This window comes from Camelus bactrianus, chromosome 23, assembly GCF_048773025.1.
Source record: "Camelus bactrianus isolate YW-2024 breed Bactrian camel chromosome 23, ASM4877302v1, whole genome shotgun sequence".
NCBI lineage: Eukaryota > Metazoa > Chordata > Mammalia > Artiodactyla > Camelidae > Camelus > Camelus bactrianus.
This window is the reverse complement of record NC_133561.1, coordinates 323,742-346,240: the sequence shown is the minus strand read 5'-3', so window position 1 is coordinate 346,240 and position 22,499 is coordinate 323,742. Positions and strand designations below refer to the sequence as shown.

Sequence of the window (22,499 nt, the reverse complement as noted above, 5' to 3'; positions counted from 1 at the left end):
CACTGTGTCAACGTCCAGTAACTCTCAGTAGGAATCTTTCTCTTTGGTCCTTTTGGAAGTTGGCATTCAAATTCAAATCAGAAGGAAAACTAACTCTTGTTCCAGAGGCTCCCGGGGACTCCCAGCGATGAGTTGTCTTGCTGGGCACACAGAGGAAGGAAGAGATCTGTGTCTGTCTGTCTGTCTGGACCCTGTTCCTGGGTAGCTCCCTCCTGGTTCCCCACCCAACCTGGGGGTGGGAGGGGCAGCGTGTCCCTGCGGAGTGGGGCAGAGCTCCAGGCGGCCGTGCCTGGGGTTTAATGTGGTCAGAGGCCATTTCACATGTGGCTGCAGTCGGGGGACTCCTCTTCTGGGCCTCGTGCCTACGACTGATCCAGAGAGAAGCACGTTCATGAGGACAGGGTTGCTGCGGGAGCTCCGCTGACAGGGTGCCTGATGGGTACTTGTCGGTGCCTGACGGGTACTTGTCGGCTCCTGGACTCTTGTTCCTGAGACAAATGGCAACCACTCCTTTGGCCGGGAGCCATAGCTTGTGGTGGATTGCTTGTAATAATGCTGGGTGACTGTGTGCCGGTGCGTTAGGGCCTCACGGTGATCCGTGGCATGGTCAGTGGTGTCCCCGTAGATGGAGAAACTGAATCACAGAGGTGACTGACTTGGGGGGCACTTGCAGCTGCACTTGTGGGGCCCCAGGATGTGCTGGGCACGGCTCAGGTGCCCATGGAAGTTATATCAGCAGGGGTTCACCACACATGGCAGTAAACCCTAGCAAGAAGGACTTAAATGCAGCAAAGGTTACTTTTCGCCTCTCGCTCAAGACAGTCTAGAGCAGCAGGGCTGGCACGCAGCTCCAGAGGCATCGGAGGGTCCCTGTTCTTCTGTCTTTCTGCTGCTTGGTGTTTAGACTGTGGCTTCCATTTCTGTGGGCTGCCTTATGGTCCAGAATAGCTGACAGAGTTCTAGCCATCATGGCTGCATTCTAGGCAGGAAGGAGGAGGAAAGGGGAGAGTATGCCAAGAAGGAATGCCGCTGAACGGGGAATTTCCCCCAAAGCACTGATTTTCTGCTTTGTTTCACTGGCCATGTCCAGCGGCCAGGAGACTTTGGAGAATGGGGATTTTTAACCAGGGGCACTGGTGCCCTGACTAACACGGTTCTGCAGGAAGGGGGAAAGGACAAGAATATGGGGTAGGCACACCTGCCTTACAGGCACAGAGAGCCCTCCAGCGTAGGAAGCGTCGCTCTCATTGTACGGGTGAGGAAACTGAGGCCGAACTGGATGCTCTGCCCGAGGTCACACAGCTGGCGGGGGACTGAGGCGGGATTTGGACCTGGGTCTGTCTGTTTCAGGGCTCTTTTCTGCTTCACTGCTTGCTTCCACTGAGTTTGCATTTTACTCCGGCACGATACTCGGTGTCCACAGACGCTGTTTTCTTTCATCACCGCAGGATCTGTGTTTTACGCCTCGTCACCCCCACTTCACAGCTGAGGACAGCAGACGGGTTAGCCCAGGTGCCTCCGGAGCCTGTGAGCCCTGCTCTGGGGCTTCTCCTGCTCGCTCCTTTGTTTCTGGCTGATTTTATGAGTGCTTTCTATAGGTTCGTGTGTCTTACAGGTCGTAAGAATTGCGTTTTAAATTAATAACTCAGAAATTTAAATTAAACAATGAATGCAAAATCTCGCCTGTTTCTGAGTTTTAATGCTTCTGGAGAAGTGGCCTGTGTTGTTGAGATGCCGCTTCAGAACTGCTGTCTTTATACTTGCATCCAGGTTCTGTATGTAGATTTTTATGATCTAATTAATTATTTCAAGCTTGTTATGACAATGTGATTATTTGAAAGTGAGTTTATAGCTACTTATAAGCACTTCTGATAGTTTTAAGTAGGTGGAAGAAACCGATTTTTAGCGTTCATTACTGTCATTGCGCCTCCCATCTCTGAGTATCAGTCTGGGGTCTCTGTTACCTGGCAACAAGCTGTGACATCACAAATGGCAGCTTTTTGGGTGGAGAGCCAGTGGTTGCTCTTGACTCTTTGTTAAGAAACAGAGGTCTTGCTTCCACACGAATGAGTTGAGTTGTGTAGCTTGCGCTGGAGAGTCTGTGGTTACGGCCGCATTAGAACCCTGTTAGTTTTCATTCCCATCTCTCCTGTCTGCAGCCACGAATGTAGACAGTCAGGCTTTGGTTCCGTGGAAGGCGAGCGGTGGCCAGGCTGGGTGGGGGAGGGCTGACGCGCTGAGGTTGCAGGGCCCTTGTCCAGCACCTCTGGTAAGCCCAGAGGACGGTCGTCCGGTCTAGGCCGAGGGCCGCCGTGGGGACTCTGGCTGCCTGGGATCGTAAGTGACCTCGGTGTCGTCTTCGCGTGTGAGGGCCTGGCTCGTGTGTGTGTGTGAGGCCAGCTGGTCTCAGGAGTCACTTAGGCGCTCTTGCATGTGTCACTATCTTGCCTTGTGCCTCAGCTAATTAAAAAAATTTTTTTTTTTTTTAGATCTCAAGTTAAAAAATTTTCATAAAACATAACTCCTCAGGCAGAAGATGTCAGGTTGAAAGTGTAATCACTGTTCCAAGATTTAAGAGCTCAGAATTAAGAAAACAAATCAACTACAGATAAAACCTGAGCAAGAAGCTGCTCTGGCCGAGCCGGTCTGGAAGCCCCCGTCTCTGTGCTGGCGCTTTGCTGTGCGGCGCCCCTGACCGTTCTCTCTGCTCTGCCTTTTCTGATTTCAGGGCTCCGTACAAACCCCGGGCTGACACGGCAGCAGAGAAGACCGCAGACGGCGTCCCCCTCAGCACCCCGCTCTGTGTGATCACTAACCGCCCCCCACCCAGCTCTGCCAGTGGGGTTACAGCTGCCACTCTGCTCCCTGCTCCGGGGACGGACTCCTCTGCGGAAGCCAGGGAGAGGAGGAGGTGTGTTAGGGCTGGTTTCATTGGTGGGTTCTGCCTTGACGTGGGGGTGAAGGAGGGGTGTGAAGTGTTCCCCCAGCCTCAAATACTTCCATGGACACAAACCTTTGTGTTATAGCTTAGGGTTTATGTTTGCCTCTGGGGGATTTTTGGTGGCGATCTTAATTTTTTCTGGTTATTTAGCGCAGCCACTTACTCTGTTGTGGATACAGGCATTTCTTCCTCTGTTGTCTTGTAAGAGAGACCCCTGTCAGGCCTTATTTCCCCGTCTTGTGAAGGAGAGCCTGAGCACAGAGAAGGATCTTTGGTTTTGTTCCAGGTGGTCTAGGATGGCTTCTGGCAGCAAAGGAGAGCAGTGGTGGGGTGGAAGGCTCAGAGAGCAGAGCCGGATGGAAGCTCCAGCTGACTTGAGACGAGTGTGGGAGGCCAGCAGTGCGGCTGACGTGTGGAAGGCTGGTTGTGTGCAGGCTCGTTAGGGAGGGGCTGCGAGACAGCATCGTGGGTTGGCCCTGGAGGGACTCGGGGCAGAAGCGGAGTCAGGATTACGAGACCTTGGAAGATGCGACCAAGGAGAATGGGCGGTTTCCTCCACCTGAAGACGAGTTGAAAATAGAATGCATTCCATTTGGGAGTGTCAGATCGACTCGCAGACTGAGGCCATAATCATCCCCGTTTAAGACTAGAAGAAGAGGTGAAATTTTACCAAAATTTAGATGTCGATTTGACTTCATTTTATTTTGAATATCCAAAGGAAAGAGACAATGTATTTGTTAGTGTGTGTGTGTAACACATCAGAGGGTCTTGTCATCTCCAAATACAATGAGTTAAACTGTTGAGGTGTGTGTTTGTTATAAAGACAGCTCTAACACATAAGTTTGAGAAGAAATGGAAGGGAGAGGTTAAGTGAGTTTAAAAAAATAGTGTTTTTCTTATTCCTTTCTTTTCCTTCCTTTTTAAAAAAATTTCTTTACATAAAAATTGAAGAAATTCCATTTTATGGGCTAATAGATTGCAGAGCCAACAGTTATCATCTTTTAATAGGCTTCTAGCCAGGGAAATTTTAGTAAATCAGTCTTAAATGTCTAATGTTTATGTATTTGATAGTTCAGATGTAATGTAGATACTGTTAGTATTATCTAGAAACTAAATGCAAAAGTAGTCTCATTGGCTGGAAAAACCCCCTTAAAAGAACCCTGAGCCTGGACAAGTGAAGTGAGTTAAATTTAAGATCTTGGTCCCTGGAAGGGTGGGTAGGCCAGGTTCGTGATCAGATTTAGTTGTGTGACTCTTTGTTAAGAGAAACCTAGAGATCCGGTTCCCGCCTTCTGGGAATTTTGTAGCCTGTGACCAGTAAGACAGCGCCTGCTCCGGACTGTGACCTTGTGGTGGGAGTTTTACTCAGCCCACAAGTGCGCACTGAGCAGCAGCTATGTGCCAGGCGTCACCCTGAGGAAATACGAGAATGAAAGAGCTAAGTCGAGGAATTAACGAATTACAGTATGGACGTGGTGTGTTGGGAAGAGCGCATTCTGGGTATGGCACGGATGGACAGAGCTTGGCTATTTGTCGGGTAATGAACAGTAACTGTTAGGTGATAAAGTGAATAGGACGATGCACAAGCCAAGTAACTGGGACGCGTGGGACAGCGCCGACCCACGCGGTCCCTTGACATGCACCGTCGCCGGGGCTGGGACAGGCCCAGAGGGTGCAGCCCGAGCAGCACACGGTCCCTGTGCCCGGGAGGGACAGCGGCACACAAACGCTGTGCTCGGAGACACGCTGTGAGCTGTTGTGACAGCTCATTCCAGAAGGTCTGCCGACTGAAGACTTCCCTTCTCCTGGGGGCCAGGGAGAGTGTTCCTGAGAGGTCTGTAGGTCAGACGGCAGCCGGGGGAGAGGAGGGCTGAGCGCTCCAGGCGGGGAATGTGGTGGGAGTGCGCTCAACCCTTTGGAGAGACCCAGGAAGACGCTGTGGCTGGCGGGCAGAGGGTGCAGGGCAGGAGCCCGAGGAGGTTCTGTGGAGCGGGCGCGAGCTCTGTCATGCGGCCTTACAGCCTGTGGCGGGGAGTTGGGGTTTGTATGCTCGGAGCTGTGACGAGCCCCCGGAGAGGGTTTGACCAGCTCTCCAGAGGTGCCGTTCACGCACTGGGAGTGCTGCAGGCTCCGAGTTGTGCACCCATCGCCACAGTCAGTCGTGGAACATTGTCACCCCCTTAAAAACAACCCCATCCCCCCACCCCAGGGTCTAAGCAACCCCTCACCTGCCTTCTGTTTCTGTAGATTTGCCTTTCTGGACGTTTCATGTGGGTGGAACCAGTGTGTGGTCATGTGTGGCTGGCTGCCTTTACCTCGTGTGATGTTGTCCAGCCTTGTCCGCGCTGCAGCTGTGCCCACTGTCGTTGCCAGGCACCATGTCACGGGCCGAGGCACTGCGTTTGTTTGGTGGACATTTGGACTTTCTGCCTTTTGACTGAAGAACGTTGCTATGAATATTCATGTTCAAGTTTTCGTGTGGACACGTGTTTTCACTTCCCTTAGGTATCCACCTAGGAGTGGAGTTTCTGGGTCATATGCCAGTAGACGATTTTAGGCAAAAAAAATAACCTGATCTGACTTACATTTTTTTAAAAATTCTGGCTTTTGAACTGGTTGCCCTACTGCACATGAGTTGGGGGGAGAGTGGACAGGAGTGGGTGTGATGGCAGAAGGAGACCGTTGCAGGACGTGTGTGAGAAGGGGCAGTGGCGAGCGTGGAGGAGACGGAGGGAAAGGAGAGCCCCAAGCTCTGTTCAAAGGAGTGATTCCAGCAGCCTGGTGGGTGGGCTTACAAGGACCCATTTTATAAACGTAGGGAAATGACAGGGAGCTCCTCAGTGACAAGACGGAAGAGACCACGAGAGCCAGACTGGTTTGTGCAGCCCAGGTGGCACCAAACCTGTGTCGTGGGCCATGGAGCCCGAGGCGCAGATCCTAATGTCACGTGGGGGCAAGAAGCTTGACTTAGGACCTGACTAGACTGGGGTCTGCACCCAGGAACCTGCGTGAAGCTGGGATTCTCAAAGCACTGCCCACGGCCCAGAGAAGTGTCAGGGGCCTGGACAGTCACAGAAGATCTTTATGGGAGATGTTTGCCGCCCAGATAGTTTGGAAATCCCAGACCAAGAATTTAGTAGAGAAACTGGGTCTATACTCTTGAAGCCCTGGAGCCAGCATGGCAAAAGCAAATTCAAAACCATCTTGAATAAACTCATCTACACCCTATGTAGAGGCATTCCTGTAAAACAGTTCCTCACCAAAACCAAACTCACACAAAACATCATAAACACTGAAGAAGATGACTCACCGAGAGGAGGAGGGAACAGACGCAGACGAGCATGCAACAACTTTTGAATGCAGAACAGAAGCCTCAAACTGATTTAAACGGGTGACAGTAATTAAAAGTGACTAGTTGTGCTGAAGATGGACACGTCTGTAGGTTGAATACATCAGGGGTCATTCCTGAGAGAGAAGGTTTTGCACATGTGGCGTTGTATGTGCATAGAGCTCCACTTAAGTGGGGACCCACGTGCATGAGGCGTCTAGCAAGCACGTAGAGGCACAGAGGTGTTGAGGGTGCAAGGTCTGTAGTGGGAACCACTGCAGTGCCAGGTCCGTGTGTGGTGGGTCCGTGTAGACGGCGGGAGGGGCGTCTGTGTGGGTGGGGCAGGGTGGCGGGGAGGGTCACCGGCAGGGCCCTGGGGCTGGGCTTGCCATGGGTGAACAGGAGGTGGTGCCGAGCCGGGGCAGGTCAGGCAGGGCAGCGACTCCGCAGTGCCCTGTGTGGGATAGACGCAGAGGAAGGAAGCAGGCACCCGTGGCCACGTGGAGCTGTGAAAATGGGCTGAACCCAGGTACACAGGGCTACTCTAAACCGCAGCCTCGCTCCTCTCCTGAAGAGGGGCAGTTAGAATTCACAGCGTTTTCCACATTTCTGTGTCCACCTCATAGCGTTTGTTGTGGTGGTGGTTTTCTCAAGAACCTGACTGGTGTCCCACTGGGTGAACTTTGGAGATTGTGGAGCTGGAGAGGTGGGCAGGGGCCACATCCTGTAGGTTTTTGTCTGTGCTGTGCTGAGAATCTTGAACTTCTGTTCTCAAAGCTGTGGACCATTCAGCTGGGGAATGACCTGATCAGATAAAACAGATCAGTTAAGCCTTTACAGAATTAAAGCTGTTTAGTTTCTCCTTCAGACAAACACACGTTGAAAGAAAGGATCACGTGTTTTGAAAACAAGTACATTTTCCTTCTGGAAGAACACGCGTGGTGCTGGTTCCTCTCCCCGCAGGGTCCGCTGGGTCTGGGTCTGCTCCCCGCGGAGGCACTGTGGCTTCTGCTGGGCAGCCGGAATGGAGGCCTGAAGCCGGTGTCCCAGGACAGTCAGCATCGGGTTGAGTGGGCCTCTACACTGGCCGCAGCAGGACCTGAGCGATGGAAAAGGCATCTCAGAGGGGATGTCCGCTCGCAGTGGGACTGGGCCTGTGCGCTTGGCATGGGCCTCAGCCTCAGTTTGCACAACTGGCTTTCCTGTCTGAGGCCGTTTTGTTGGGAGAGGGGACGCGTGGTGACTGGGCTCTGCTTTATGCCCTGCAGGCGGTCATATCCTCAGCAGAAGACAGAAGGATTGCGTTGTGGCACCAAATCATGATCAACTGGGAACGGTCACCACTAGATTTTTCTGAAGGGTTATGGGTAATTTTTATTTTATTTTAACTTTTTTCCTGTAGTTTCCAAAGTTCCAAGTTGAAGAAGTATTACTGTAATGTCGGTGGGGGACAGCAGGAGAGCTTGAAAAAAAGTTGACTCTAGGGACAAGACTCTCTTAGGATTCGGATCTGTGAAGATGGCCACAGTCACTGAAGAGTAAGCACCGAAGTCTAGAGGTTGAAGGTTTGCAGGTGAGCTCCGGGCAGGACTTCCGCGAAGGGCACAGTCCTAGACTTACAGAGTTCCTTTCTTTCCTTTCATTTCTCTTTCTCCCCTGCACCCAGATGTGTTCCTTTCACAGGAGGGAAAGGGTAGGAGTTAGGCCCCATTTTACAGATGGAAACACTGAGGCCCTTAGCACATGCAGTGGTTTGCCTAACCTCACACCTTAAGTCAGGCACAGTGGAGACCAAAACCCAGGCCTGTTTCCTCCTCATTGAACTCCCTGACCATTTTGTCTTTTGGATTTCAGAAAAGGTTCTGGTTCAGGGGCTGGTCCATCTGGGTCTGTAGCCTGGAACACAGTCGACTCTCCCTTCATGGCAGTTGAGTCACTGCCACCCCTTTGTGGATCCTCCTGGGCGCTGTGGAGACTGCGGGCCATGCGATTATCCAGGCTGGCTGGCTGGCTGGCTGGCAGGCAGGCAGGCAGGCAGGCAGGCAGGCAGGCAGGTGCCCCCACTGCGGCGTCAGGGCAGCCAGCAGCTGTCACAGTGCTTCACGGCCTCTGGTCTGGAGCTCCAGGTTTTCCCTGGCAGCGCATTGTGAACAGTCCTTGGTGGCTGCTCTCTGGTCCGAGCGGTTCCACCTCTGACTCTCACCCTGTCCTCCCCCCCGCGCCAGCCCTGAGATTTACATCTTCCTTCTTATTGGCGCCCTTCCTTTTCTCATAGAAATGGTTGGAATAGATTTTCTTTACAAAAGCTGAAATTATTTGTCTGGCCCGGGCGCACGTGTGCGACCTGCTCTGCTTGGTCAGGGAGCGTCAGCTCTGTCTGAGCGTGGATGTCTCACACCTCGACCTGCTAGAGGCCCTGGGGGTCTTCGTAAGCTTGGTTGTGATGCTAACGTGAAGCTGACCGCAGATTAATTTGGCGTCATCTTTGCAATGTTAGAAATTTAAACCAAGTCGTTAAACTCTGAGTCGTGGTCTTTTAATGTCCTTTGACGCATCTCTGTGTCTCCAAGCTAAAGACAAGGCAGGTGTCAGCTCAGAAAGGCTCTCAAGATGAGGCTCCGCAGGCCCTTTCCACCTCGCTTGGTTTTTCTCTGAAACAGCGTTTTCTCTCCATAACTGAAAGGCTTCGGCTGGCGGTGCTGGTCTCACCCAGCTCTTCCCTCCTGGCGGGAGTAGTTCTCCCTCCTCCTGGCCGACGTTCGCAGGAGCATGAGCTGTATATGGCAGCTGTGAGCTATATATAGCAGCGCGCCCTCCCTGCACGCTCACGTGATGAGTCACTGTGTTACTGATTAGTTACTGTTAGCTGCTACATACAGGCTGCTTGTGTGACTCCTTTTTGTCTAGCACACTCCACGTGTTGGGTGGTGTTGATTCTGGGGAGAACATTTTCACGTCTCCTGATCCCCGAGGTCAGGATGTCTCGTCACTGCTGGTTGTGACTGCACACATGTGAATGTGGTCACGGTGCCCATGTTACTTCCACCGGGTTCTGTGCATCGCTGGTGTAAATGGTCTAAACAGGCCTCAGAGACCCCCTAGGTGACCACTACATTGCAGTCTTTAAGAAGGTGAGAAGAAAGTGTGTGGTTGGTGCTGCTTTTTCTTTCTTCGTGGGGGGCTCAGTGTGTCTTGCAGGTGGTGACGGTGTAAATCTGGTGCAGTCTGTGCCATGTAGCCAGTGGGAGTGACGCTCTTGTTCTGCATTTTAAACACCAACTGGGGGGAGGGTATAGCTTAGGTGGTAGAGCACGTGCTTAGCACACATGAGGCCCAGGGTTCCGTCCCCAAGACCTCCTCTAAAAATAAACAAATAAATAATCCTAATTCCCTCCCCCCAAAAAACCCTTAAAAATTAATAAATAATTAAAGGAAAAAGTTTACTTAAAAAAATTTAAGAGCAAACACCAAGTGGGAAGTGACTGTCGTGCTCTTGGCCTTTTTCCTTGGGGCGAGCGGAACGTTTCAGGATGGACTGTGGCGCTGGTCGCCCAGTTCTGAATGCACCGAAAGCCACTGAACTCACCTAAGTGGGTGCGAGTTCTGCCTCGTGAAGCTTGAAACCGACACCAGTACAGTGTGGCCACTGAGCGGGCTGGGTGCCTGCCTGATGCCTGCCGAGAGGTACTGCGGGGACCAGGGGCCGGACCAGGCGCCGGGGACGCAGAAGTCGGCTCTCTTTCCCTGCGTTTCTGTTGTTAAACACGCACTCCCTTCATCTCGGGAGACAGCATGTTTGTCACCAGTTCCCCAGCACGCCACCTCGCAGGTTGGAGCTGCGGCTCTAACGGGCGTCCAGAGCGGATGGATGCCGTCCTGGCCCGGCCCTGCCACTGGAGAGTGAAAGGACCGTCACCTCACACCTGCGCCCGCAGCCCATGTCAGCCAGGCTTTTACAGCTAATCTCCTGATCAAGAGGTTCTTTTTTAGAGCCGTGGGTACTGGTGACATGTGGGAGGGACCAACGTTTCGTGCCCTCACCACCCCCTTACCAGTTGATTTTCCCGTGTTGGAAAAGGTTGGCCAGTTGCATAGTCTCACAGAACGAGCTGTCGGGTTCACGTGGGAGGGCGCCCGCTCAGTGGCCCTGTTTGTTTGAAAACTGGGCTTTGGGGAAAGCTGCGGACGGGCGTGCTCACCTGCAACGCTTTGACCTGGCAGCGGAGTCCCTGCTGCTCCTGGCCGTGTGGAAACTGGAGGCACAGGCAGTTGGCCTTCCTGTCCCCGGGACCAGCACCCTCAGCGTCTGAGGGCCAACTGGCGTCCGCGCAGAGCACCTGGGGTGCTGGGCCTGGAGGCCGGGAGCAGCAGCTTGAGTGTCTCCTTGGCGGTGCTGACGTGCAGGTGCTTGTCTCTGCCCTCCGGCCACCTCTCTTCTGGGGGTTCTTGAGGAAGCTGGCTGGTTGCAGGTTTTGGTGGTGTGGGTGGGGGTGGAAAGAATAAGATACAGCGTTTGGAGTAACCAGTTGGAACTTCTCTGGTGTTCCTTCATGTTCGTAATGAACTGACCCGTGGTGCCCACCCCAGAGGTTCGGGCGGTGGAGGACGGTCAAGAATTTCAACAAGCGGGCATGCGCACCTCTTTTAAGAGGAAGCTGTTACCAGAGACGTTATCCGTAAGTTGGCTGGAAGTGCACGGGTGGTGGTTGTGTTTCTTTGTTTTGTTTTTAATGGAAGCACTGGCGATCGAACCCAGAGCCTCCTGCATGCTAAGCACGCGCTCTGCCGCTGAGGTCTACCCTTTATATCTTTGTTATCTTAACTGTTACATAATATAGACTGTAAGTAAGTAAAACAGAAAATTGTCAGATACTTCGGGCAGTTACGAGAGGGAGGCTGGTTTAGGTGTGAGGGTGTAGACCGCTCCTCGCATGGCCTTTGAACAGGATGGGCGCCTGCTGACTACAGGCGGTGTGCAGTCAGGTTGAATCTGGGAGCTGATGTGTTCCTGTCCACACAAGACGTTTGCCGATTGATCGTGGATGCCTGTAGACGGAATTCACAGTCCGCCAGGTCGGCCTGGGGGAAACCCTGCCCCCCATGGTGGTCCTTCCTGCCCAGGGCTGTGCTGCCCTCCCCCGCCTCCTGGCCCCACCTCCCCGCTCCTCCTTCTCTGTTTTGTGTCTCTGGTGATCACGCTGCTGCTCTGCCTACCCAGGTAGAAAGCCCAGGTGTTTCCCCGATGTGCTGGGGGTTTGTGCTGAACCTTTGTGGGTGGCCTTCTGTCCCTTCTCTGCACAGAATCCCGTTCACATGAGAAGAGCTCCTGAGACCAAGCCCGAGGCTGGTCCCTGGCCAAGACCAGGGTTCTCTCTGCAGTGTTCTTCCGTCCTTGGGCTGGTGTCACGGACATCGCTGCACTGGGAGCTTCCTGAAGGTCTTTCTGCCTGGCTTCTTTCCCACCACAGAACCTGCTGTGGAGCCAGCGTGGCATCAGTGTTTAGGGAAAACAAGTTTCTCGTAAAAATCAGCCCCTGTGTAGTGATGCCCCATGTCCAGAAGGTGGCAGCAGAGGCGTCAGCTGATGCACTTCCAGTGAGCCCCTTGGGTTGCAGTCGTGTAGGGGAGGGTGCAGGCGTGTCTGTCAGGCAGCAGTCCTCCGCGTGAGAGCCACAGGCACAAGGGTCGGTGCAGAGTTAGGAGGTGCCCTCGAGCTCATGGACACCAGACACAGGAAAGCACGAGGACCCCCAGAGGCCCGAGGCAGCCTGAGTGCCCGCTGTGGGCAGGGCGGTTATGGCAGCGGCGTGACCCTGGAGGGAGAGCTCAGGCTGGCTTCAGATTTATGAAAGGTTTGTTGGGCCCGAGAATTAGTATTTGGAAAGCTTATTATATGCCCGTATCCAGATGCGTTTAGTCCTCTTAACTTTGTGAGGTGAGTAACACTATTTTCTTAATACGTATAAGAAAATTAAGACTCACGTAGATTTTGGAACGTGCCCCACAGTCACAGCCACGAAGAGCAAAGCCAGGCTTCAGAACCAGGCCACGTGCTCTGACCACTGAGCAAGGGGTCAGTCTCCGCTGGGCTGGTGTTTCCGTCCGCTGGAGACGTGGGCACAGTGGGTGGGCTCCCTCAGTCTGTTTTGTTCTTGTTTTTTTTGTTGTTTTGTTTTGTTTTTTTTTTTGAAGAGAAGACAGAGCTAGGAAATGAGTATTTGTCTTGGGGGAAAACCACTTCTGAAAACAAAGTGAGTCGAAAGCTTCCATCCTCTGAAATCTGGGTGGGAAATAAGGGCTTTTGAAAAGCCAGCGAGAGGTGGTCTTGCGTGTCTCCCGACTCTTCCAGGGTTTTGTGTTGCGCGTAAGTTTACCCTGGGGAGTGTTCTGGCTAGGGGCAGATGTGTTTCTGTTTTTAGAAGTATTAAAAAATCAGCATTGCCTGACAGCAGGGCCCTGAATGATTCGGTTTCTGCTTGGCCCTCAAATAGTCCTCCCCGCCCTCGGTCTCGTGGTTAACCCTGGGTGTCATGCTGACACAGCTCCTTAATTGTGTCTGCTGAAGAAATCGTCGTCTTCCAGCCTGGAACAGAGGGGGACAGGGTGCGGTTCACCCCTTGTGCACTTGTGTGACCTGTAACAGACCGCATAGCAGTGCAGGGACCCTTCAAGTACTTAGCTCCTTCGTGAGCAAGTGCCCAGGGTCTCACAGGAGCTCCTGGCATGCACTCGTGAACCACAGGAGAGGAACTAGAAGCCCAGCTTCCCTGCGACCAAGCACCCCGCCGGCCTGTCCTCTATAGCTGCGCCCGAGCCCTGCCCTGCTCTGCCCTCTGGGGCTACGGTCTCACTCATGCGCCCCCCTGACTCTTGAAGAGTCCACTAATTTCACTGACTCCTTCGGAGCCTCCTCTTCACTCTTACTGAATAGGAATCCTCACCTACCCATCCCCTTCCCTACCGCTTGTCCCCCTGCCTGTCCCCTCCCCATCCCCTGTCTGTCCCCTCCCCATCCCCCTGCCTGTCCCCTCCCTGTCCTCTATGCCTGTCCCCTCCCATCCCCTGTGCCTGTCCCCCAGCCCGTCCCCTCCCCTCTCCCCCCACCTGTCCCCTCCCCTGTCCTCTCACCTGTCCTGCACACACGCTTGGGCACCCTGCCGCAGCCCCAGTGACCCGGCTCCTGTGTCGCCGCAGCCTTGAAAGCTTTGCTCCTGGCAGCCTTTGGTCGTGTGGCTGCCGCCTTCCTGAGCCATGCCCTCCACACACGGTCGCCCCGGCACTCTGTCCCCCCCGACAGCCCCCACACCCTCCTCGGTGCCCGTTCAGCCCCTTCTCTCCTGCAGGCACCTTGGGCCTCCTAGGCTGCCTCCTCCTCTCCCCCGACCGGGAGAGGCTGGCAGCGGGTGGAGGCCAGGCGTTGCGTGTACTTGGTGGCGTCCAGTGGCTCACACCCAGTCTCCTGGTCATCATTGCCTTATGTGTTGCTTTCACTGGGAGTGAAAAAGTCAATGTGTTCCTTTGGTGGTTTTGAAGCTTTTTCTTTAATTAAAACAGTTCCCCTTAGGCGGGGGCTGGGGGAGGTTAACTACAAGAGGGCGGTGATGGAGCTGCTCTATTTCCTTGGGGGGGGGGGCGGTGGTTAAATTTACTTATTTGTTTATTTTTAGAGGAGGTACCGGGAATTGAACCCAGGACCTTGTGCATGCTAGGCACGCGCTCTACCGCTTGAGCGACACCCTCCCTCCGAGCTGTTCTGTTTCTTGATTGTGACACACTTACCAGAACTCTTAGACTTGTATGTAGTTCAGGGCACCTTGTGCTGTATGTAAATTATTCCTCAGGAAGCCTAACTTTTAGAAGTGCCACTGAGCCTTCAAGGAGTTGGAGTCTGTTGCGTGGGGGTGGCTCAAGGAGACACTGTTCACACTTACTTGCCCCTGGAGGTAACTGACTGGGTCCTGCAGGTGCTTCTCTTCTGAACCTGAGCTTCAGAAACGTCCAGAGATCCCCAAAGGTGTTAGCAAAGTTTCCTTATGTATAAATAGTTTTTTTTTTCCTGGGAGGAAATGACATTTTGGGTTTGGATGTTGAAAACAGGCTAGTGTTGAATAAGGTTAAAAACCAGGGTTGGGGCTCCTCCTGCTCGCAGGGCCCTTCTCCCCAAGGGAGCCCCGTTCCAGGCGGGCGGCAGCCAAGGGGTCTGAGTCCATGGTGTTTATCACATTTTCTGTAGCACGCAAATCTCAGGCAGGAAATAAGGGTGATGCGCACGCTCACCGCCAGCAGCGTCCCTGCGTGTCTCTGTGTCATAGTTGCCTTGAGATCAAACCGCGCACAGTCTTGCCTTTTAGAATATTATTGCCACGGCCAACAGCCCGTGTATCCATCCTGCGGCTGTGTCTCGTCCCAGCACCCGCTGTGCTGGCTTCAGCCTTCCAAGTAAAACATGGGAAACGTGCTTTACGCCGGTGTCTCCAGCCTCGCCCCCGACCCCTCCCCAGAGGTGGCCTCCGTCCTGAACTCGTGCTCATCGCTCGAGACTGTCGGTTGTCACTGCTTCATGTGTGGACACGCACACCACCCTGTGTGATAAGTTATGCTCTGATGGTCTGCATGGACCGTCTCACTGTCTGCACGGCCATCCCAAGCCCGCGTTCTCACGGGGACGCTCACTCGAGGCCCTTGTGTGCTGTGCCCCGCAGTTTGGTTTCGGTTTTTATCTGCTCGTGGACACTCAGGTCATTTCCCTTTTCCCTGTAGTTAACGGTGCTGCTGTGCATTCTCACTCCTGTTTCCTTGTGCAAATGAGCAAGTTTCTCGAGGCTGTTTGTTTCCCAGTGGACGCCGAGGCTGTCGGCAGTGGGGACAAGTGCACATTTACTGGGGACCCCGGCCCTGCAGCAGGCGGGTCTCCAGCTCTTTACGGCCCACTTTGCGCTTAGAGATGCCGGTGCTTTTTGTTTTTGCAAACCTTGGGAAGATGGAGTGGTTTCTCCTTGTTTTTACTTGTATTTCATGATTACTAGTGAAACTGAATCTCTTCTCCCATGTTTGTAGGCTTTTTGGTTTTCCTGTGTTTGTAAATTCCTTGATTGTATGCTTTGTTGATTGTTTTTTCCTGTTGGGTTTGGTCGGGTTTTTTTAGTTGGTGTAAGTTCTTGGTACAGTCTAGATACTAACATTTGGCAGGTGACGTGTCTGTGGTGGTCTCCAGGGTGTCCTACAGCGTCCGGGTCGTGCTCTGTCGTGTGGGTGTTCTGTAAGCTGTCTGACTGCTGTCCCTGTTTGTTTGAGAACTGGGTTATTTCCATGAATAGTTAGTGTGTTGACTTTCCTGGATTTCCTTGTTTAAAAAAAGGTCAGTGGTGCTTTGACTCGGACCTGATGTGTGTCATAATCAGCGATGAGTGTTTGGCACAGTTGCCCGGGTGGAGGCACACGGCCGTGGGTGTGAAATAAAGCACCCCCACGTGGGGGCTTGAATCTGCCGTTCTGGGCATCCGAAGTGCTTGCTCTGACCCTGCATAACTGTAGAGCCACCTGCGCGAGTCGAGTCTCGTCATTTGGAATGTGTTCCGCGGGACGGCGTTCAAAAGCACAGCGCGCGGGACAGCAGGCGCCGTCCTCAGGCCGGCGGAGAACCCGGGCTCACCGTGTCTGCACAGCGTCAACAGGGAGTTCTCCGAGCCGTGGTTCGGTGCCGTGTGACTTGGAGTCTGGAGCAGGGAGCCGCAGGGCCCGGACAGTGTGTCTTTTGGGCTCTGTGGGCTGCACGGTTTCTGGCCCGGCCTCCTCACCCCAGCCCCTCCGGTGCTCCAGCAGGCTCATGGGACAGCCCTGCAAAGTCGAGGATCCACCATGTGGCCCTTTACTGGAAAAATATGCAAACCTCTGCGGACCCAGCGCTGTTAAAATCTTGGGCCAAATGATTCTATGTGCCTGTGGAGAATTGCTGGTCCAGAGGGGTCAGAAAATGCGTGGTTTAGTGGGGAGACCCGCCCCCTCTGCGTCATTCTGGTTAGTGGAGCTGTAGCTTTGGTTCCTTGCTTGAACTTCGGCTCTGGTCTCAGTGTTGAATTAGAGAGGCTGGCGTGGCATGTGAGACTTGAACACAGGTGGATGGTAGTCAGGTCACACCCCAGTGCATGCACATACTCGGCCCAGGTCTGAGGTCTGTCCCTGTGTCTGTCTGTCTGCTGTGTGTTTCTCTTTCCTGTCTCTTCTCCTATGTTGACAGTTGCTGGTCGGCTATGCCCGGCTTCCAGCAAGGCGTTGTTCACAGCTCCCTGGGATGGATGCAGCAGGGGGACAGCCGCGGGCTGGTGGGGTGTCCTCCTTCCCTGCTGCAAGTGGGGAGGAGGATTGGTGGTTGGTACAGGGTGTGAAGAACGCAGCTAATGGCACGTATTTTGGGAACTGGTAGCCCCAAGATTTGGCCTTCCTCCCCCTTCTCCTGCCTGCCTTCCCCTCCTCCTCAGCAGCAGCTTCTTAGCAGATTACAGGCTTTGCCTCTGCTTGTGGGACAGTTTCCCAGGAGGCCAGGTGTTCAGCCTGCCGTCTTCGCGGCCACCACTTACCTGCCTCGCTGTTCATCTCCAGATGCCTTTGACCGTCATCTTGCCCTGCAGGCCAGCGCAGGGAGGTAACAGAGGAGAGGCAGGGTGGCGGGGGAGGCACGTGGGCCTGCGGAGGCTGCGGCGGGGAGCAGCTCTGCAGGCGCCCGATGTGAGTCTGGAAGTGGGTCCCTGCCCCGCCAGTGCAGCACAGGCACCATGTCAGAAGTGCGGCTCCAAAGACGGTGCTTCTGAGAAGCATAGGGGAGATGAGGCTTCATCTGTGAGGGTAGTGATAGCTTTTAGATGGAACTGGCCGGCAGCCTGGGTCTGTCCGGTCCCCATCACGTGAGCAGGGCCTGGGAGTGGTGCCTCTGACCTGGACTCTGGGGCTGGCCCAGCTGTGCTGCCTGGCGCGGGAGCTGGTAGCCACGTGTGGCTGCTTCGATTTAAATGAAGGTTCAGTGAACTTAAGGGTTAGTTCCTCTAGCACACCAGCCGCGTCGAGTCTCGCGGGCCACGTGTCAGTATGCTGGGCTGTGTGGGCAGCTCCGCGTCACCACCAGGGTGCTGCTGGGCGTGTTGAAGAGGTGACCTGTGAACACAGGGAACTGAGTGTCTGACCAGGACCGGTGAGTAGGCGGCTGGGGGCACAGACCTAGAGGCCGTTTGTCCGGAGCCTGCGTGAGTACGGATTTACTGTGGTGTTAAGTTAGCTGGGCGCTTGAACACCGCAGACTCGGCCCTCATTGTGGAAGGGAAGACATTATGGTCCCAGAAGTTGAATGATTCTCTTGTCACAAAAGCAGTTAGTGGCACAGTGGACACCAGACCCAGGCGCGCGTCCTTCCCGCTGAGCCTCAGCCCGAGCGCCCCTTCCAGTTAGAGCTGGCAAGGAGACCCTGCCCCGGAGCCCGCCCGGCCCGCTCAGCACGGCTTTGGTCACGTGGACAATGAGCCCCGAGGTGTGATTCCAGGAGCGAGTAGTGTTGGTTGTGGAGGACGTGGAGAACGTCAGGGGATGCTAGAAGTTTCCTCTGAGACGTCTTTACCCGCGGCTCCTGATATCACTAGATTTGAGGCAAGAAACGTGTTGCTCCGGACAAGGTGGTGGTGGGAGATTAGGCTGCGTCATGGAGAGGGTAAGAGGCTGCAGGGGTGGCAGGAGCCCAGGTCACAGCCCCGCTGGGTCCGGCCCAGCTGCACCGTGACCTAGGTGCACGTGACTCTTGGGCCTTTCAGCTCGTCTGTAAGGTAGGAGTAATTTTACTGCCTCAAGTCTTGAAATCAGATCCAGTGACTTCTTGAAGTCTTAAGGTCTTTGGCCTATGGCTCTCACTCATGCCCTCCCCTGTGGCTGTCCACGTGTGCTTCTAGGCTGGCGTTAAAGTTCTTTCTGGCATCACTGAAACACACCACTCTGCATGTGTATCCTCGCACGCAGGACGTCGTCCCCGGAATGACGGTCGGGTAGTCTGTGGTGACGGCCCCAGCGCCCCAAGCGCCACGACACACAGGCCCAGCTTAGTCCCCCTGCCTGGAGTTGAGGCCCCCTCCTCCCTCCCGTGCGGATGTTAGGGGTGGGAGCCCCAGTTCGCTGATGGTGGGCGCAAGGTGAGCGTTTTACCCTCTCAGCGCTCGGGAGAGCAGCCTCGTTCTCTCCGTGGGCGTTTCTTTCTCTTCTATGCCATGTTTTATTTACTCAGCCCTTTGGACCTGCATGGAGAGTATTTTCAAAGGCGTCAAGACCTCCTCCAAGTGAATTATCCACCTGCAGGAAAGTAACTCAGGGCAACTCCTGTTAGATGGGGTGTTGGACTCTCTTTCCCGCATTACCAGTGCGAGCTGTTGGCGGGGCGAGGCAAGCAGCATCGCAGGAGCATGGTGTTGCCACCCGAGAGCTCACGGGTGCCACGTGGGTTTTCATTCAGTCTTCACGAGAATCCTCCCACCGTCTGCTGACACCTGCTACAGCTGTTAGTGTCAGCATTGTATACGACCCATGGGGTATTCCACCCAAGGTCATCTGGCAGGGAAGTGGAGGGGCCAGGGCTGTAACATCTGTGATTACCTGAAAAGGCCATTGTGAAACCCCCGCCCTTCCAACTGCACATCCTGCACGACAATACATTACAGCATATTGAAAGCAGAAGCAGATACGAAAATCCAGCTGGCCTCTGTTAAGCCAGCATTAAAGTAATTTACAAAAATGTAAAATAATGACACTCTTACTAAATTTTTTATTTTGGAAAATTTAATTATTTTCCATAAAAGGTAAGTTATTGATAGTAACATGTTATAGGGCCGTCATTTTAAGATGAATCGGTAAATGCATATTGTTTAATTTCCCAATTATAATGCCTAGTAGGGTGGATAGTGATAGATGCACCTCCCAAGCAGTTGTTTGGGGTCCTCAGTGAGGGGTAAAGTGTAGAAGGGCCCTCAGAGCAAAAGCCCCTGAGAACCGTGCTGCAGCTGCAGGTAATTGCAGCGACTTCACTTTGCTGAGCTTCGCAGACACTGCGTTTTCACAAATTGAAAGTTTGTAGCAGCCCTGCATCCAGTAAGTCTGTCCTCTCCTTTTTCCAGCAGCCTTTGCTCACTTCATGTCTCTGTCACGTTTTGGCATTTCTCGCAATATTCCAAACTTTTTCATTATGACCGTATCTGTTATGGTGGTCTGTGATCAGTGTTCTTTGATGTTACTGCTGTAAATGTTTTGCGGTGCCATGAACCGCACCTGTGTAAGACCCCACACTTAGTAAATGTGCATGTCTGACCACCTGACCGACCAGCCATTCCGTCTCCTCCTGTCCGGGCCTCCCTGTTCCTGGGGACATGACAACACTGAAGTTAGGCCAGCTGATAACCCACAGTGGCCTCTGAGTGCTCAAGTGAAAGGAAGAGTCACACGTCCACAGCTTGAGGTCAAAAGCTAGAAATGAGTAAGTTTGGTGAGGAAGGCACGTCAAAGCCAAGATATGCCAGAAGGTGGCATCTCGGGCCAGTTAGCCGTGTCGTGAATGCAAAGAAAAACTTCTTAAAGGGAATTGTAAGTGCTACTTCAGTGAACACGCGAATGATAAGAAAGTGGAACAGCCTTATTGCTGGTGCGGAGAAAGTTTCAGTGTCTGGGTAGAAAATTAAGCCAGCCACAGCATCCCTTAGTTAAAGCCTCATCCAGAGCCAGGCCCCACCTCAGCCCCAGGACAGCCGGGAGGAGAGTGTGAAGTTGGCAGAGGCTGGTTCACAAGGCTGAAGGGGGTCGCTGTCTCCAGAACATCAGGGCAGGTGAGGCAGCCAGTGTTGTCGGAGACACGGTGGCAGGTTCCCCAGAAGATCCAGCCAGGTTCGCGCACAAAGGCGGCCACGCTGTGCAGCAGATTTCAGCGTAGGCGGAACAGCCTTCTGTGGGCAGAAGACAACGTCGGGACTTCCACAGCCAGGGGGAGGCGTGAACGCTGGCCCAGGGCCTCCCAGGACAGGCTGTTGTGTCGGGCTGGTGCGGCGGGGGACTCTCAGGTGGAGCCAGGGTTTGTTTGCCACCTGAAGTCGCAGGGCCCTCGAGAGTGATGCCAAGTCTGCTCTGCCTGTGCCCTAAATGCGTACCAGCAGGCCCGGGTGACAGCACATCTGCCTGCAGCACGGTTTACAGCCCAATAAGAGACCTTCTTCTCAGAAAAAAGTCTCCTCTCAAAATGCTGCTGCTCGCTGACAGGGCACCTGGCAGCCCCGAGCCCTGGTGCAGCCAAGGTGTGACTGAGGTCCACGCTGTGTCCACACCGGCTGCCGCTGCACCCCGCAGTCTGTGCTCAGGGCATCATTCAGCTCTCCGGTCTTATTATTTAAGAAATACGTGTCGTCAGGCTGCAGCCGCCAGAGACAGTGATCCTCGATGGCAAAGGCCGCTGAAAACCTTCTGGAAGGACTCAGCATTCCGGATGCACGAAGAACACTTGTGGTTTGTGGGGAGAGGTCAGAATGTCAGCCTTAACAGGGTCTGGAGGAAGTTGGTTCCAACCCTCATGGACGGCTTGGAGGGTTCGAGGTCACCGCAGCCATGGTGGAGACAGCACGAGAACTGGAGTGAGACGTGGAGCCTGAAGACGGGGCTGGACTGCTGCCACCTCGGGCTGAACTGGCACAGAGGAGGAGCTGCTTCCTGTGGGTGAGCAGAGAAGGTGGCTTCTCGAGACGGAATCTGCTCCTGGTGAAGATGCTGTGAAGACTGTTGAAAGGATAACAAGCGATCTAGAATATCCCACAAACTTAGTTGCAAAGACAATAGCCCCAGGGCTTGGGAGGATGGGCTCCAATTTTGAGAGAGGTTCTACTGCGGGAAAAATGCTATCAGACAACACGGACGCTACCGAGAAATCGTTTGTGAAAGGAAAAGTCATCAGTGCAGCCAACTTCACTGCTTTCTTATCTTAAGAAACTCCCACAGCCGCCCCCGCCACCCCTTCAGCAGCCACTTCCCTGATCAGTCAGCAGCGTCCAGGTCGAGACGAGACCCTCCACCAGCACAAAGATCACGCCTCGCTGAAGGCTCAGACGATGGTTAACATTTTTTAGCAATAAAGAGTATGAAAGTACGAACATTGTCTTTTAGGCATAATGCTAGTGCACACTTACTCGACCACAGTGGAGTGTAAACATCACCTTCACGCACACCGGGAAGCCAGAGATGCCACGTGACTCACTTTCCTGCAACATCCACTTTATTGCGGTGGCCCTGAGATGTGCTTGTATTAAAATGACAGTTAAAATATAAGGATAGGAGTAATTTTGTGCCACTAAATGTGAAGATATAGATAAAATTCCTTGAAAAACAAATGTTACCGGAACAGGAACTCTGAATAGGCCTAATTCTATTAGAGAAGCTGAGTCTCTTATTTAAAACCTTCCTGTGGAGAGCACTGACCCCGGGCCTCACTGGTGAGCTCTTCCAGTGACCCAGGGAGGAGAGGACCCCCGCCTCACACGGCTGCTCCCAGAGAGCGCGCCAGGAGAAAGCGCCTCCCTGCCCGTGTAGCTGGTTCTCAGACCAGCCGGGTTACCGCGAGAATGGGGGCTCACAGGACGACCGCCGCGTGAGCACAGATTGAGAGATGCTGACGTGAGTCATACTGACTCTCTGTGGAAAGTAAGCCTGTGTGAAAAGATGATACAGCATGGCCAGGGTGAGCTTGTCCCAAGAATTCAGTGTTGTTCTATCATTCACAGGTGGTTCGGTGTGATTCATCATATTAACGGAAAAAAGAAGGGAATGACCGTCTCAGTATATGTGGAAGGAAAGCACGTGATAAAGGTCACACACTAACGATTTGACACCAGACAGATAACAGCAGCCCCTTAGTCCACTTTCTTAGGGACGGGAAGGAGTTGCTTCAGTTTGATGAGCGGGGTCTGCAGGGTCCTCGAGCCGGGGGGCTTCCCGGGGATGACGTGCCGACCACGTGCTCCACGGCCAGGAGCGGAGCCGGGAAGCCTGCCGTCCTCAGTCCCTTTCCACACGTCCGAGGCCCTGGCCAGAGCAGTAAGACAAGGAAAGAAAGAAAAAGTGCGAGGATGGGACGGGGGAAAGGAAGTTCTTCCTTCACAGGTAGAAGTGACGTGGTGCTGCGTGACAGGTTACAGAGCGCACCGTGGATTCTGTGACCCTCACCGCAGCCCC

General features: G+C 53.8%; 1 protein-coding gene across 22 annotated transcripts in view; it reads left to right on the top strand.

Annotated features, from left to right (window-relative positions):
• Positions 1-22,499, top strand: part of PPP1R12B (protein phosphatase 1 regulatory subunit 12B) — a 135,396-nt gene that overhangs the window by 52,791 nt on the left and 60,106 nt on the right. For 15 of the 22 annotated variants that reach the window (XR_012501744.1, XM_074351467.1, XM_074351466.1 and 12 more), the window contains one exon: positions 2,729-2,911. The exons of 2 other annotated variants lie outside the window; for them this stretch is intronic. Coding sequence is in view for 17 of the 20 variants with exons in the window: in XM_074351467.1 (XP_074207568.1) it covers positions 2,729-2,911 (183 nt within the window). In the remaining 3 variants the exon portion in view is untranslated. Of the gene's footprint in view, positions 1-2,728; positions 2,912-3,227; positions 3,743-7,671; positions 7,843-18,199; positions 18,406-22,499 lie in introns of those variants that run through there. 5 more of the 22 variants (XR_012501745.1, XM_074351480.1, XM_074351482.1 and 2 more) reach the window with 5 other exon arrangements.